This window comes from Branchiostoma belcheri, unplaced genomic scaffold (genome assembly GCF_001625305.1).
Source record: "Branchiostoma belcheri isolate BF01 breed outbred unplaced genomic scaffold, Haploidv18h27 scaffold55, whole genome shotgun sequence".
Taxonomy (NCBI): domain Eukaryota; kingdom Metazoa; phylum Chordata; class Leptocardii; order Amphioxiformes; family Branchiostomatidae; genus Branchiostoma; species Branchiostoma belcheri.
Genome location: NW_017804187.1, coordinates 2011548 through 2026238, shown reverse-complemented (window position 1 = coordinate 2026238; position 14691 = coordinate 2011548). Strand labels below are relative to the sequence as shown.

General features: G+C 43.7%; 2 protein-coding genes across 2 annotated transcripts; one reads left to right on the top strand and one right to left on the bottom strand.

Annotated features, from left to right (window-relative positions):
- Window positions 1-289: 289 nt before the first annotated feature.
- Window positions 290-1775, top strand: LOC109481326. The gene is made up of 3 exons (XM_019783859.1): window positions 290-392; window positions 695-850; window positions 1285-1775. The coding sequence occupies exons 1-3, from the start codon at window positions 290-292 to the stop codon at window positions 1479-1481; spliced, it is 456 nt and encodes a 151-aa protein (XP_019639418.1). The 3' UTR covers window positions 1482-1775.
- A 1960-nt stretch (window positions 1776-3735) lies between these two features.
- Window positions 3736-12752, bottom strand: LOC109481437 (aromatase-like). The gene is made up of 10 exons (XM_019784014.1): window positions 12641-12752; window positions 11974-12124; window positions 11321-11475; window positions 9115-9300; window positions 8696-8813; window positions 8070-8202; window positions 7147-7306; window positions 6575-6819; window positions 5933-6013; window positions 3736-5508 (listed from the first exon to the last, which is right to left on the bottom strand). The coding sequence occupies exons 1-10, from the start codon at window positions 12750-12752 to the stop codon at window positions 5365-5367; spliced, it is 1485 nt and encodes a 494-aa protein (XP_019639573.1). The 3' UTR covers window positions 3736-5364.
- Window positions 12753-14691: the final 1939 nt, after the last annotated feature.

The window sequence follows — 14691 nt, the reverse complement described above, 5'->3', positions numbered from 1 at the left end:
TGAAAGATAATTATCTAACTTTTACCAAGTCACGGTGTATGTTGGCTTTGGTCATTTTTTGGCGACCACCGTCGCCATGGCAATATATGTTTTCACTGCCAGTCTTGTATCTTGTTGCTTCTCTCTAGGTAGATGCTAAGGACCCCTCCCAGCGTTGACGGCGGCAGATACAGGACTCTAACAGGACAGGCGAGATGACATCTCTGGGCAGGGCTTCAGTCATGGTTGTTGGCGCCGTGTTGATTCTGCTCGCTATTGTGGTCGTACCAGGTAACGTATACGTTAGGGCATGATTACTTACGTCGTGCGATCTTCGTACGATCACCATACGATCGTCATACGATCACCGTACGATCTTCATACGATCACAGTACGATCGTCATACGATCACCGTACGATTGTCGTAAGATCCCCATACGATCTTCATACGATCCCCATACGATCCTCATACGATCACCGTACGATCTTCATACGATCCCCATACGATCGTCATACGATCACCATACGATCATCATACGACCACCGTACGATCTTCATACGATCACCGTACAATCGTCGCAAACTGAGGGCATTGAATTGGGAATAAAACGCCCGAAAACACGCGTCCGTCAAAACTACAACAAAACTACAACGAAGCCCAAACCTCTGCTTGGAGAGTAGCAGGAAGTCTGACATCTTTTGTTTTTCTCCACAGGCGAGGCTGTAAAGTGCTACACGTGTGTTGGGCTGGGCGGTCCGGAGATTAAACACTCCACGCCCTGCCACTATAACTACGCGCTCCTGGGCATGCAGGACTGCCCGGACGGATATAACTTCTGTTACATCCTGCAGAGCACACCCAGCGACTCTAGTAAGTACTGTACTTACAACCGTCTATTCTTGGATTCAGATCGAAATGCTCAACAGCAGCCCATGTGTGTGTGTGTAGGGGGCTGTGTTTGGGTACGTGTGTGGCTGTCTGTCTCTCTCTCTCTCTCTCTCTCTCTCTCTCTGTGTAAGAGAGAGAGTGAGTGTGTGAGTGTATGTGTGTGTCTGTGTGTGAGTGTGTATGTGTGTGTGATTGTGTGTGCATGACTTTGGTTTTCTTTCTCTCTCTCTCTCTCTCTCTCTCTCTCTCTGTGTGTGTGTGTATCTATCTGTGTGTGAGTGTGTCTGTGTGCGAGTGTGTCTGTGTGTGTATGTGAATGTGCGTGTGTATGGCTTTGTTTTTCTTTCCTGTCTGTGTGTTTGTGTGTGTTTCCGCATTTTTTAAAGTCTATCTCGTCCCTCCCCGCACACACCTAGGCATCCCCCACGCCGTTGATCGAGGCTGTGCGAAGGAGGCCAAGTCGTCGTATTGCGTCAACAAAGATTCCGCCCGTCACTGCTACTCCTGGTGCTTCGGGGACGGCTGTAACACCGCAACGGGAATCAAACCCGCGACTCTTAGTACCACCATAGGCTTCATTGTAGCCGTGATCTGTGTGTGGATACGAGCGTAACTTGTGTGTTGGTACGAACGTAACCCTAACCTCTATAGGACTTTCTTATGGCTGTATGCTAGCCTCCACCAGGCCTTCTTAACGCCTCATGAACACTAGTAGTAGCACATAGCCTCCACCAGGCCTTCCTAACGGCTCATGAATAGTAGCATCCACTAGGCCTTCTTAAGGGGCAATGGATAGTAGCATAAGGGGTTTTGGATAGTAGCACATAGCCTCCACCAGGCCTTCCTAAGGGGTTATGGATAGTAGCACATAGCCTTCACCAGGCCTTCCTAAGGGGTTATGGATAGTAGCACATAGCTCTACCAGGCCTTCCTAAGGGGTTATGAATATTAGCCTCCACTAGGCCTTCGTTAAGGGGAAATGGATAGTAACACATAAAGTTGATAGAGATCTCTAGTATGGGCCTTTTATTGGGTATATCAAAAAATGCACATATGTGTATAATCATTATGATAGTAAATTGTATAGACTACTATTAGGCATGAGATACTAGTAGTGTAGTGTAATGAGAGTTAGTCATAGTGAATCAATCAATCAATCAATCAATCAATCAATCAATACATCAATCAATCAATCAATCAATCAATAGAACAATTAATAGAGCAATCAATGAAGTAAAACCTAGCAGACACACCCGTAGAACCGAACCAAAACCTCACATGTATGTAGGAATAAATGCAATTAAATATGGAACTACGGCAGGAATAACGATACAAAATGTATAGAAATGCTCGCGATATCAGTAGTGATAACTGCTTAGAAAGAGTACTGGTGATAAATAGATTATACATAGACAGTCAGTGGGATACGTGCAATTGTACTGTATAGTTTAAACTTCACCAGTTTTTGTGCTACTATTTGTAGTTGTCAAATACTGGCAGAGTGTTAACTGCTAATTAAAAATGTCTTAAATGCTACGTGTGCCCTACATGGATAAAAATATAAATACCATTGTCTCAAACATCCTCGAACAATGTATATCAATTCATAACAAATGTTTACAAAAGTGCCTCCTGGCGACTAGTAGTAATACAACAGGGCACTGCTTTGACAGTAACTTTTCGGTTGTGTAAGAATACCTTTAGTTTGTTAATTGTTGACGTGTCGATCCATTACTACACAGCTCCTATGTCTTGATAGATCTAGCATCAATTGTTTTCCGAATAAACAACTGTATGTCCAATTTATATACACGCAGGTCTTGTCTATGTCCATACGTTAATAAAAGGTATTTTCACCAATGATGACACTACATAAAAGTGACAAAACAAAACTTGAACATTCAGTTTTGAAGCCCTGAAATTGCATTGGACGCCTTTAACTTCCATACGATACTAGTATATCAGTAACTGGTGCTTGTCCTTGGTGCTGAACGCACAATACATCAATGGACGATCTCCTATATTTTGGCTGCCTTTAAAAGCGCTCATTTGTTTGTTTTATACCGTAGGCTGGTTCTATCTCTATTAGGAGTACCCAAAAAAGAAAGAGACACCCCTATAGCTTTTTGGGCTATTTCAAACGCGTCAAATATGGAATGATGATGATAACTGGTTTCTGTCCTTGGTGCTGCACGCACAATGCATCAATGGGCGATACTCCATATTTTTGGCTGCCTTTAAAACAGCTCAGCTGTTTTCCACCCTTGGGTACAGAAACATGTACCCAGGCTCAGTCGGATGCTCGGACAGGTTCCGGCTCACATCGAGGCTCTGGTGGTCACGTGACGGGCGCAGTTGGTACATGCGCAGTAGGGTGATGATGACGACCTGTAATATTGTTTAATGTAGGTATTGATTGANTGTGTGTGTGATTGTGTGTGCATGACTTTGGTTTTCTTTCTCTCTCTCTCTCTCTCTCTCTCTCTCTCTGTGTGTGTGTGTATCTATCTGTGTGTGAGTGTGTCTGTGTGCGAGTGTGTCTGTGTGTGTATGTGAATGTGCGTGTGTATGGCTTTGTTTTTCTTTCCTGTCTGTGTGTTTTGTGTGTGTTTCCGCATTTTTTAAAGTCTATCTCGTCCCTCCCCGCACACACCTAGGCATCCCCCACGCCGTTGATCGAGGCTGTGCGAAGGAGGCCAAGTCGTCGTATTGCGTCAACAAAGATTCCGCCCGTCACTGCTACTCCTGGTGCTTCGGGGACGGCTGTAACACCGCAACGGGAATCAAACCCGCGACTCTTAGTACCACCATAGGCTTCATTGTAGCCGTGATCTGTGTGTGGATACGAGCGTAACTTGTGTGTTGGTACGAACGTAACCCTAACCTCTATAGGACTTTCTTATGGCTGTATGCTAGCCTCCACCAGGCCTTCTTAACGCCTCATGAACACTAGTAGTAGCACATAGCCTCCACCAGGCCTTCCTAACGGCTCATGAATAGTAGCATCCACTAGGCCTTCTTAAGGGGCAATGGATAGTAGCATAAGGGGTTTTGGATAGTAGCACATAGCCTCCACCAGGCCTTCCTAAGGGGTTATGGATAGTAGCACATAGCCTTCACCAGGCCTTCCTAAGGGGGTTATGGATAGTAGCACATAGCATCTACCAGGCCTTCCTAAGGGGTTATGAATATTAGCCTCCACTAGGCCTTCTTAAGGGGAAATGGATAGTAACACATAAAGTTGATAGAGATCTCTAGTATGGGCCTTTTATTGGGTATATCCAAAAATGCACATATGTGTATAATCATTATGATAGTAAATTGTATAGACTACTATTAGGCATGAGATACTAGTAGTGTATGTATTTATGAGAGTTAGTCATAGTGAAATAATCAATCAATCAATCAATCAATCAATCAATCAATCAATCAATCAATCAATCAATCAATCAATCAATAGAACAATTAATAGAGCAATCAATGAAGTAAAACCTAGCAGACACACCCGTAGAACCGAACCAAAACCTCACATGTATGTAGGAATAAATGCAATTAAATATGGAACTACGGCAGGAATAACGATACAAAATGTATAGAAATGCTCGCGATATCAGTAGTGATAACTGCTTAGAAAGAGTACTGGTGATAAATAGATTATACATAGACAGTCAGTGGGATACGTGCAATTGTACTGTATAGTTTAAACTTCACCAGTTTTGTGCTACTATTTGTAGTTGTCAAATACTGGCAGAGTGTTAACTGCTAATTAAAAATGTCTTAAATGCTACGTGTGCCCTACATGGATAAAAATATAAATACCATTGTCTCAAACATCCTCGAACAATGTATATCAATTCATAACAAATGTTTACAAAAGTGCCTCCTGGCGACTAGTAGTAATACAACAGGGCACTGCTTTGACAGTAACTTTTCGGTTGTGTAAGAATACCTTTAGTTTGTTAATTGTTGACGTGTCGATCCATTACTACACAGCTCCTATGTCTTGATAGATCTAGCATCAATTGTTTTCCGAATAAACAACTGTATGTCCAATTTATATACACGCAGGTCTTGTCTATGTCCATACGTTAATAAAAGGTATTTTCACCAATGATGACACTACATAAAAGTGACAAAACAAAACTTGAACATTCAGTTTTTAAGCCCTGAAATTGCATTGGACGCCTTTAACTTCCATACGATACTAGTATATCAGTAACTGGTGCTTGTCCTTGGTGCTGAACGCACAATGCCCCAATGGACGATCTCCCATATTTTGGCTGCCTTTAAAAGCGCTCATTTGTTTGTTTTATACCGTAGGCTGGTTCTATCTCTATTAGGAGTACCCAAAAAAGAAAGAGACACCCCTATAGCTTTTTGGGCTATTTCAAACGCTTCAAATATGGAATGATGATGATAACTGGTTTCTGTCCTTGGTGCTGCACGCACAATGCATCAATGGGCGATACTCCAATATTTTGGCTGCCTTCAAGCGCTCAGCTGTTTGTTTCCACCCTCGGGTACAGAAACATGTACCCAGGTTCAGTCGGATGTTCGGACAGATTCCGGCTCACATCGAGGCTCTGGTGGTCACGTGACGGGCGCAGTTGGTACATGCGCAGTAGGGTGATGATGACGACCTGTAATATTGTTTAATGTAGGTATTGATTGATGTTAAATTTGCAGAGATTACTTTAATGACGTTTATTCTATTCTTATATTTACCGAAGGAAAACATATTGTTTTTGCTCAGTTTCTTCTTCTTCTCTAAAGAGTGACCTCAATGACCTGGACCAATGTTGTGTCTGTTACCATGGTAACTAGTGTTGGGTTACATCATGTTGCAATTTTATAGCAGGAGGGATTTAGACTCCTGTCTGACCATATATGTGAATGTGTTTCAGTAATTAGTACATTTATCTGTATTGTTATTAGATGGCAAATGTAAATAGTTGTTATGATGTTTGTATTTTAAATATATGTAAGGGGACTCCAGGAAGAGTAGTGGTTGTATTGTCACTAATTGGAGGTTTTTGAAACAAACAAACAAACAAACAAACAAACCTTCATCTGGACAGGTGCGATGGTCCGCCCTACACAGGAGCGCAGGCCTAGGCCAAACGGCATGAACTGGGTAGAAGGCACCTGTAACAAACATTCTCAGTATTAAGATTATCATGTTGAATCATGTTTGATGTTTTATGATGTTTTATTTGAAATCCATTAGATAAAATATCAGCATCTGACCTATTCTTCCTTGATTCCTGATAAAATTACAAATTTGAAGGAAAACCCATTGTTTTTCCACAGGCTCTGACAAGTCGTTTGTTAGGATAGACCGTGTGAAGGCAAACAGGTTGGCGACGTCTCAGGGAGGAGCCTAATGGTACAGCATTGTGTACAGTTTGCAAGAATTCTAGGAATTGTACAGGAATTTTGTCCACAGGCATGGAATGTCCAAAGGAATGTCTCCCAGCTCTGTTTGTTGACATGCCCACATTCCTGGAAACCCTTGGGAAAACCTGTCTGCCCCCGGTGCCCTACTTTCTGTCACCCCGGGGCTCGTTCACTATACAGGAAGGTAGGGTACCAAGGCTTCCTCAAAATCATAAAATCATGGCAGTGTCATGCAAATGATAACCCTAACAGTACCCACCGTCACCATGGCAATGTATGTTTTCATTGCCAGTCTAACAGTTTTCTAACCTTTTCTTTGAAGTGATCCGGGTCGAATTTCTCCGGCTGGGGAAAGTTCCGCGGATCCTGGTGCACGGCCACTAGGTTAACGATGACATTTGACCCCTTCGGTATGACGTAACCGTCCACGTGATCTTCCTCCTCGGCCCGGCGCATGACGAACGTCACCACCGGCCTCGTGCGCATGCTCTCGTTGATCACGTGATCGAGGAACGCCATCTTGTTGAGGTCCTCTCTAGTAGGATCTCGGTCTCCTGGATGGAAATTATGAGTCATTTAGGTTTTCTAGTTCACTTTTTGTGCAATGGGAACAGACCTCACTTTGCCACTGACAGTGTACGTTGAGTACTAGTTACTTAACTCTTTAACTTTTGTTGATATATAGGTTTTTTAAATATCAGTCAAACGAAGAACTAGGGTGCAGCATCTGCAAAAGCATAATTTTTATACACTCTTCTCAGTGGAAAATTTAATCCAACAGGAAACAAGATGGCGCCGGCATGACGTCACAATCCAACATGGCGGCGCCCATAAACGCCAGTGATGACATTACAGGTCTGCGATACTTTGCTTCTACGTACCGACGACCTCCCTGATTTCCCTGAGTATCCCGTCCTCCAGACCGTGCTCGGCGATGTGCAGCAGTATGAAGTAGATGTTGACAGACATGGTGTCCGGTCCGGCCACTAGCATCTCTGTCACGCTCTGCCGGACACAGCAGGCCGACAACTGACCATTCTCCTGTAGACGAAACATCATAGTTAGCATAAGTGACGGGTACAGTGTGAGATGTGACAGGATGAAGTAGATGTTGACAGACATGGTGTCCGGTCCGGCCACTAGCATCTCTGTCACGCTCTGCCGGACACAGCAGGCCGACAACTGACCATTCTCCTGTAGACGAAACATCATAGTTAGCATAAGTGACGGGTACAGTGTGAGATGTGACAGGATGAAGTAGATGTTGACAGACATGGTGTCCGGTCCGGCCACTAGCATCTCTGTCACGCTCTGCCGGACACAGCAGGCCGACAACTGACCATTCTCCTGTAGACGAAACATCATAGTTAGCATAAGTGACGGGAACAGTGTGAGATGTGACAGGATGAAGTAGATGTTGACAGACATGGTGTCCGGTCCGGCCACCAGCATCTCTGTCACGCTCTGCCGGACACAGGACGCCGACAACTGACCATTCTCCTGTAGAGGGAAACATTTAGCATAAGTGACGGGTGCAGTATGGAACGTATCAGAAAAACTATTAAACCTACCTCGCGGTTGAATTTTGTGTTTTTAATCGCTACTAAAGTTATTCAGTCCAGGTATTTGATACTTAAAACACATGATGAGCACGTGACGATCACGTGATGAACACGTGACAGTCACGTGATGAGCACGTGATGAACACGTGACGATCACGTAAAGAACACGTGACAATCACGTGATGAGTATGTGACGATCATGTGATGAGCATATGAAGAGCACGCGATGAGCACGTGATTACCTGTGCCTGGATGAGCGCAGCGGCGAAGTCATGTTCGCCTTTGGGGATGCTGAATTCTTCCTCGGCCTCATTCCCCTCCATGCAGGCCCTCTTCTTATCCACCAACTTCCCTACTACGTCCTGCAAAGCTTTCCTGAAGAGATAGTCACGGGATGCAAGTTAGTGGGTCAGTATACATGAAGAGGGTTTAAGATTCGGCTGGGAAGTCGTACAGGTGAGATATATTTTCTCGTATTTGATCAAAAGTCAAAATTTGAATCAATTAAGACAAATTGATGATAAAATACGTTGCATCCCTTACCATCTTCACGACATAGATTTTAATGTAATTCTATAGCCTCTACCAGCCTTCTGGAGGCGGCTGGAATGACTAGAAATCGGCCAAATAGAGGGATAGCATGCCAAGGGAGTTTGTCCGTTGAGAGACCCGCACCCGAATTGAACTGTTCTCTCAACGGACAAACTCCCTTGGCATGCTATCCCTCTATTTGGCCGATTTCTACTCTTTCCGGCTGCCTCCCGAAGCCTGGTAGAGGCTAGTAATTCTATCTTTCAGGCTTGTTACCCTTCCAATACGTTACACGCAGTTTGATGGCAACAGCCTTGCACAAGGAGAAAACTCTTACACTGCTTTCTTGTGTTTCCTGTACAGACTGGGTTGTACCAACTGCAGCGCTGTGGGCCGTATCATGAAGAACTCCCAAGCAGCGAAATAACCGTTGATTGTGTCCACAACCTCCAGATCTAAAGCGCAGCAAATGGCAAAGTAGCAAATCGTTGTAGCAGTTGTTCCGTACAAAGCGTTACATGCGTGTAGCTAGTACAGCAAATGTAGCAATATAAGGGAAAGCCTCTGATGTTGATACACTTTGGCATAGAGATTTTTGGCAGAGAGATAGTTTTGCTACAGCTATACAACTAACAGGTTTGTGACTTTACTTACACCTTTACAATGCTTTATTTATAGTGCACTATGTTCAAACTATCAAAGTTTATATAAACTGATTTGCACAAATGTAAATCTACTACAAGATATCTACGCTACCATTTTCTATGTTGACCCCCAGAAAAAGGCGGTTTCCGATTTCCAGCGTGATTCTGCGCATGAGCGTCACGACGTCGACAGCTCCATCCGGGTTACTTGAAGCCATGTCCCGGATGTTGGCCAGTTGTCGTCTGGTAGCAATGGCGGACACACCGGCCGCTCTGTCAAGGACTTCCTTGTAGAGTGCTGCCAAAGGGCATGTGATACGGCCGTGAATAGTTTGACCAGGTTAGTAGGAAAGGTATGAATTTTACACATTTGGTTGTCAACAGCCAGATACAAGTTTGGTCACCATTGGGACCCTGACATGCCCCGATGTTGTATCTTTGGGAAAGACACTTGTTACACGATTTTCCTCACTTCACTTAACTTCGGTCAGTGATGTCCCTCGGATAGGACTTTACATGGTGCGAGGTCCCGAGTTTGAGGAGAGCCACACCTCGATCACACTAAAGAGCCTGCCATAGTTCCCTTGAACAGACGCACTACAGAAACCTTGGCATGGTAAGTAAATCATTGTGCCTGTGCAATAAATAACTGTATCATGGTGTTGAGTCTGTATGGAACTTCTAACAGCAAATGTTTGAACACTGACGATGACAAGTGACAAGGCAATAAGATTTTGGCAAGCTTAAGAGTACAACAGTTCGTTTCATCGATCATCATCAAGAACTGATAGTCTTGAATGTTTGTATTGTCTCCGCACAATAACCTTAACGCGTGGATGAGGGTCATACATCAACGTGTAACACGTGGGAGCTGAAAATCAATTCACACTTAATCCCCTGTTATATACATCCTAGGTCATCGCACGATTTTATTTCACAGCATTTTCAAACAGGCTGTAACCAAGGAAGTGGTTTTGCCCGTATAACCTTGCAGTCACAGAACCAATCACCGCCATGCCCGTAGCCAGGGCATGACGGTGAACCCCCCCACAAGGCTCAAAGGTCCACTTTTTATGTAAAGGTCCACTTTTTGGTCCACTTTTTATGTAAAGGTCCAAGATTTTTCTTGAAAACATGGACTGGAATCATAGAAAAACTGCTCCCTTTGTCATTGAATAAAAAGTTATCTCAAGATTTCCTTGGAAATCCTCTCAAAAATGCACGAAATGCCATTTTAGAAGGTTCATTTTTCAAAATTTTCCGGGGGAGCATGCCCCCGGACCCCCCTAGGAACCTCGCGCCTTCGGCACTCGAGGTCCCCTCAAGCAGTGGGAAGACTCCCCCCCCATTCAAAATCCTGGCTACGGGCATGACCGTAACGTTGGATTTTCTGGATACATGCACGGTTATCATAAGAATGCCCTCTATCTAGTTACTGTGACGTGTTATAAGATATTTGGTACGTCACTTTATATCAAGGGGCCAGTACCTGGCCTGTGTACGTAGGCAGGACTTTATATCATGGCTATGATAAATGCAAGTTTTATCCCTGTGTTGTCAAAACGTGTGACCTTCACAAAGGTCACAGCTGGCGCGTCACAAGTCTCCATCGGTCGTATACACGCCATCTTAACCTTGAGAAATGAAGAAGTGGGCCTTGAGGTTATCGAAGGACGTAGAGAGGGATATGAAATGCACGTTCGATTCTAAACCTCCATAGCAGGATACTGCTGAGGCTATCTATAAAACTTAGTGGTGCCAAATTATGACCGCTTGCCTGTTGCAATCCCTGTTGCAATCAAAAACAATACATGATAAAAATAAGCAACAACAAAAGACATAATTTTCTGCAACGTCTTCATTTAATTGGCATTCCTACCTCCTTGGTAGAATAATTAAAATACATTCATTTTTTGGGAACCTTATGTTGACTTTACTCAACTTGGCAAGTGTCTTCGCGATTCTCAACCATATGCATTCTTGGTGTATCTCACAAGACAACTGCCATCTATTTGATCCTTTTTATGTTTACTAAAGGAAAACATATTGTTTTTGCTACATTTCCTCTTCCTCTTCTTCTTCTTCAAACACTGACCTCTGAACTGGCCAATGACCTGATTTGTTGTCGTCTCTCACTATGGTAACTGGTGTTGGGTTACATCATGTTGCAATTTCATAGCAGGAGGGATTTAGACACCTGCCACCATATACTAGATTGTGTTTGAGTAAGAATTAACAGAGTAGACCATAGGCGAAGGTAAACATTATGCATTTGCTTTGCAAATGTTACCTTTATAGTTTTTCACTATTTTTTTTACCTTTGACGAAGAAGAATCTGAAGGATTTCCAGCTGCGCACGTCGTTGTTGAAGATGACCCCTGACCTCTGCATGCCGATCTGCGCAAGCCCAGAAGGGTCGCCGAACCGAGATCGGTAGTTACTGGACTTCAGGACATGCGCAGCAGCTGATGGACTGGGGATGAGTTAGAAAAACACAACAAGTCATTTATTTACATGGGTTTAAAAGTAGCAACCGGAGATAATGAAATAGATCGATGCAGCACACAAGCACACACGTACAAACCACACCCACTCAAACCCACTCTCTCACACACATGCACACAGCGGCACGCACACACACAGGCACACACATATTATATACACACGCACACACACACACAAGTACACACACACACACAAGTACACACACACACACACACAAGTACACACTCACATACACACACACACACACACACACACACACACACACACACACACAAACACACACACACACACTCTGCTCGGTCCCGAGCCAGACCCGCACGAAGTCCTCGTACTTTGCGGCGTACACAGACACACATGTAACCACCCATATACACTCAACAAAGAGAGACAGATACACAGACAGACAGGTAGGCACAGCCCAAACACAATGCTTTCCACCATTTCGTTTCAGGAACTAACATCTCACCTGCTGACGATGAAAGTCTGCTCGGTCCCGAGCCAAACCCTCACGAAGTCCCCGTACTTAGCGGAGTACGCGGCGGTGCACGCCCAGATCCCGTCACGCAGAAATATCCACAGCGTCCATATAGGTGTCAGGACAGGGATGTACGGGGGACCTAGTGGTGCACATAGCAGGTAATATCAATCAATCAATCAATCGATCGATCGATCGATCGACCGACCGACCGACCGACCGACCGACCGACCGACCGACCAACCAACCAACCAACCAACCAACCAATCAATCAATGAATCAATCAATCAATCAAGGAGCGTAACTCAAATGAAGTCTTCCGTACGGTTACAGTGCTTTAGGTGCTTTATTAACTCCATTAGCAGACATATACGTACAAATAGACAGCTAATCTTCCTGGAGTAACAGACATACAACATATAAACTACATAAAACTGAACATTCTTTACGAATAACGTAACACAAAAGTTGTATGGCAAGCTGGTAAATATGAAAATATGACGAGTTAGTCATGTATGCGGAGTGAAAAGGCTTACTTAGTAGCTTTGTTGAGTTCTCGTGCTCGTTATCTTGCCTCCATTATATCCATGTCTTTAGCTCTATCATTATCACCTGTGTGTTCAAAATGAGAAATTAGTGACAAGTCTTTACGTCTTACCTGGAGGGGTTTTCCCACCATGACCGCTTATCCAGGTTTCCCGGACGTAATACCAGACAAACATCACCAGAAACACCACCAGAAGAACGTCCCAAACATCGCCTGGGTCCATCCTGTCTAGATCTGGTGCGGCGTGCCTCTGACTGCTACAAATACTGCTACAAGCCAGCTATTGCTACACGGGTCTCTGGCGCTGAATGGTCACAGTGACTGCTACAACTGCTGCTACAACTATTGCTACAAATTAGCTATTGCTACACGGGTCTCTGACGCTGAATGGTCAGAGTAACTGCTACAACTGCTGTTACAGTCACGGTTTTTGGCGTTGAATGGCCACAGTAATTTCCACAACTACTGCTATGTACAGCTACCTCTCACCGTTCCTAACCCTGAATGGTTACTGTAATTGCTACAACTATTGCTAGCTACTGTTACCTCTCCTCTGTTTTGCCACAAGAAACTGTAACATCTGTACTGTTGAAACAACTTTTCACACATATCCTATCTCCTGTCCTTGTAACAACCACCGACCTTCTACAGTCACGCAAAGCTTTCTGAGCGAATAATAAATAGAGATGCCTAGGCATGTTGCAGGCGCCAAGGCTAACCTGAGGTTAGATTGAAAGATAACCGTACTTCCTCTTGTGATGATTATGACATGAGTGATTACGTCAACGGACAGATAACTTTTGGAGAATGTGATATAAAAATCCTTGAACTTATCTTGAGTATTTTACTGCATCACGGATTGTGAACACATGTGAATTGATAATACTGTGGTTTTGTGAGGACTATATCAAATTGGACGTCGACTTGGAAAACAAACGTTCATACTATGATGCATTGTACAGAACTTGTCACTTTTGAGCTCGTTCTTGTACCAATTCTTGAACAGATATTATTGTACACAGAAAGAATGGTGACCTTAGTGGAGAAAGCTACAAGATCAGTAGCAACTTTCTACCACATATTTTCAATCGGGTACAAGTTCATGGGCAATTTCGGTTTATTTTTTTTTCACTGAGAACCTTGGGGATTATTTAAATGTCGTTCTACCGTTCCTAACAACTGCAGTGAAAACTCCAAGTCATTCACAAACATTACAACAAAGCCTTGACGTACGTAATTTATTAAATTCGGTAACAATTCCATCAGAAGACGTACGTAGATACAAAAATAAACGTCTGCTGCTCATCTTCTGTTCACAAAAGATTGTTTATCTAAATATCTTAAATTCCTATTTTCGTCGTAAGAAGAATAGCAGCTTCTGCAACATATCTTTAGTATGCTAACGATACATCTCTATTATTTGTCTTTGACAACTTGGGATCAAAACGACAACCTGTACAATTGCACTTGATTCGGTAACATGTATACTATAATCTAATATTTGATGGAATTCAATATAACAGAACAAATAATACATATCATATGGGTAGGTTGGTCAGCCTCGCTATAGTGTGCCTTTGTGTTACATTGCAATGGAGGAATGGGGCAGATATACTGCATGTTGCAGTAAGAATTAACAGCATCCAGCTTTACTATCATGAAAGTTCGATTCATCTGTGTTGGTTGTTACATGTTTCAGGGCCCATCACCCTTCACTTAACCGCGACGGGAGCCGACATCGTCTACCAGATACCTTTGACCCAGTGTTGACGTCACACTTCAAAGAAGCCACGTGACAAGCCTCACTGGGTCAGTCTACTGAGGAAGACCAGAGTGACTGGTCGAAAGCTCTAGGTGAGAGAACTTATTTGTGTTCGATCAATAGTTTCAACTCTAAACAAACATCCAGCCTTCATTGCTCCAGACTTTCTTTGCACAGTGTTTCTTAAGGTGCACTCACTCGTCTTCCTCTTCTTCACTCTCCTCTTCGGAGGAGCTTGTCGGAGCTTCCCCGAAAATGTCATTCCCCTCCATCTCGATAGGTGGTGCTTGATCCACGTCTCGTGATTTGAGTTGCAGCGTCACCAGTGACGAGGAATCGCGCATGCCGAATACGATCAACTTCCCGTTCATGGCCACGTTACAAGTCTGGATTCGCATGT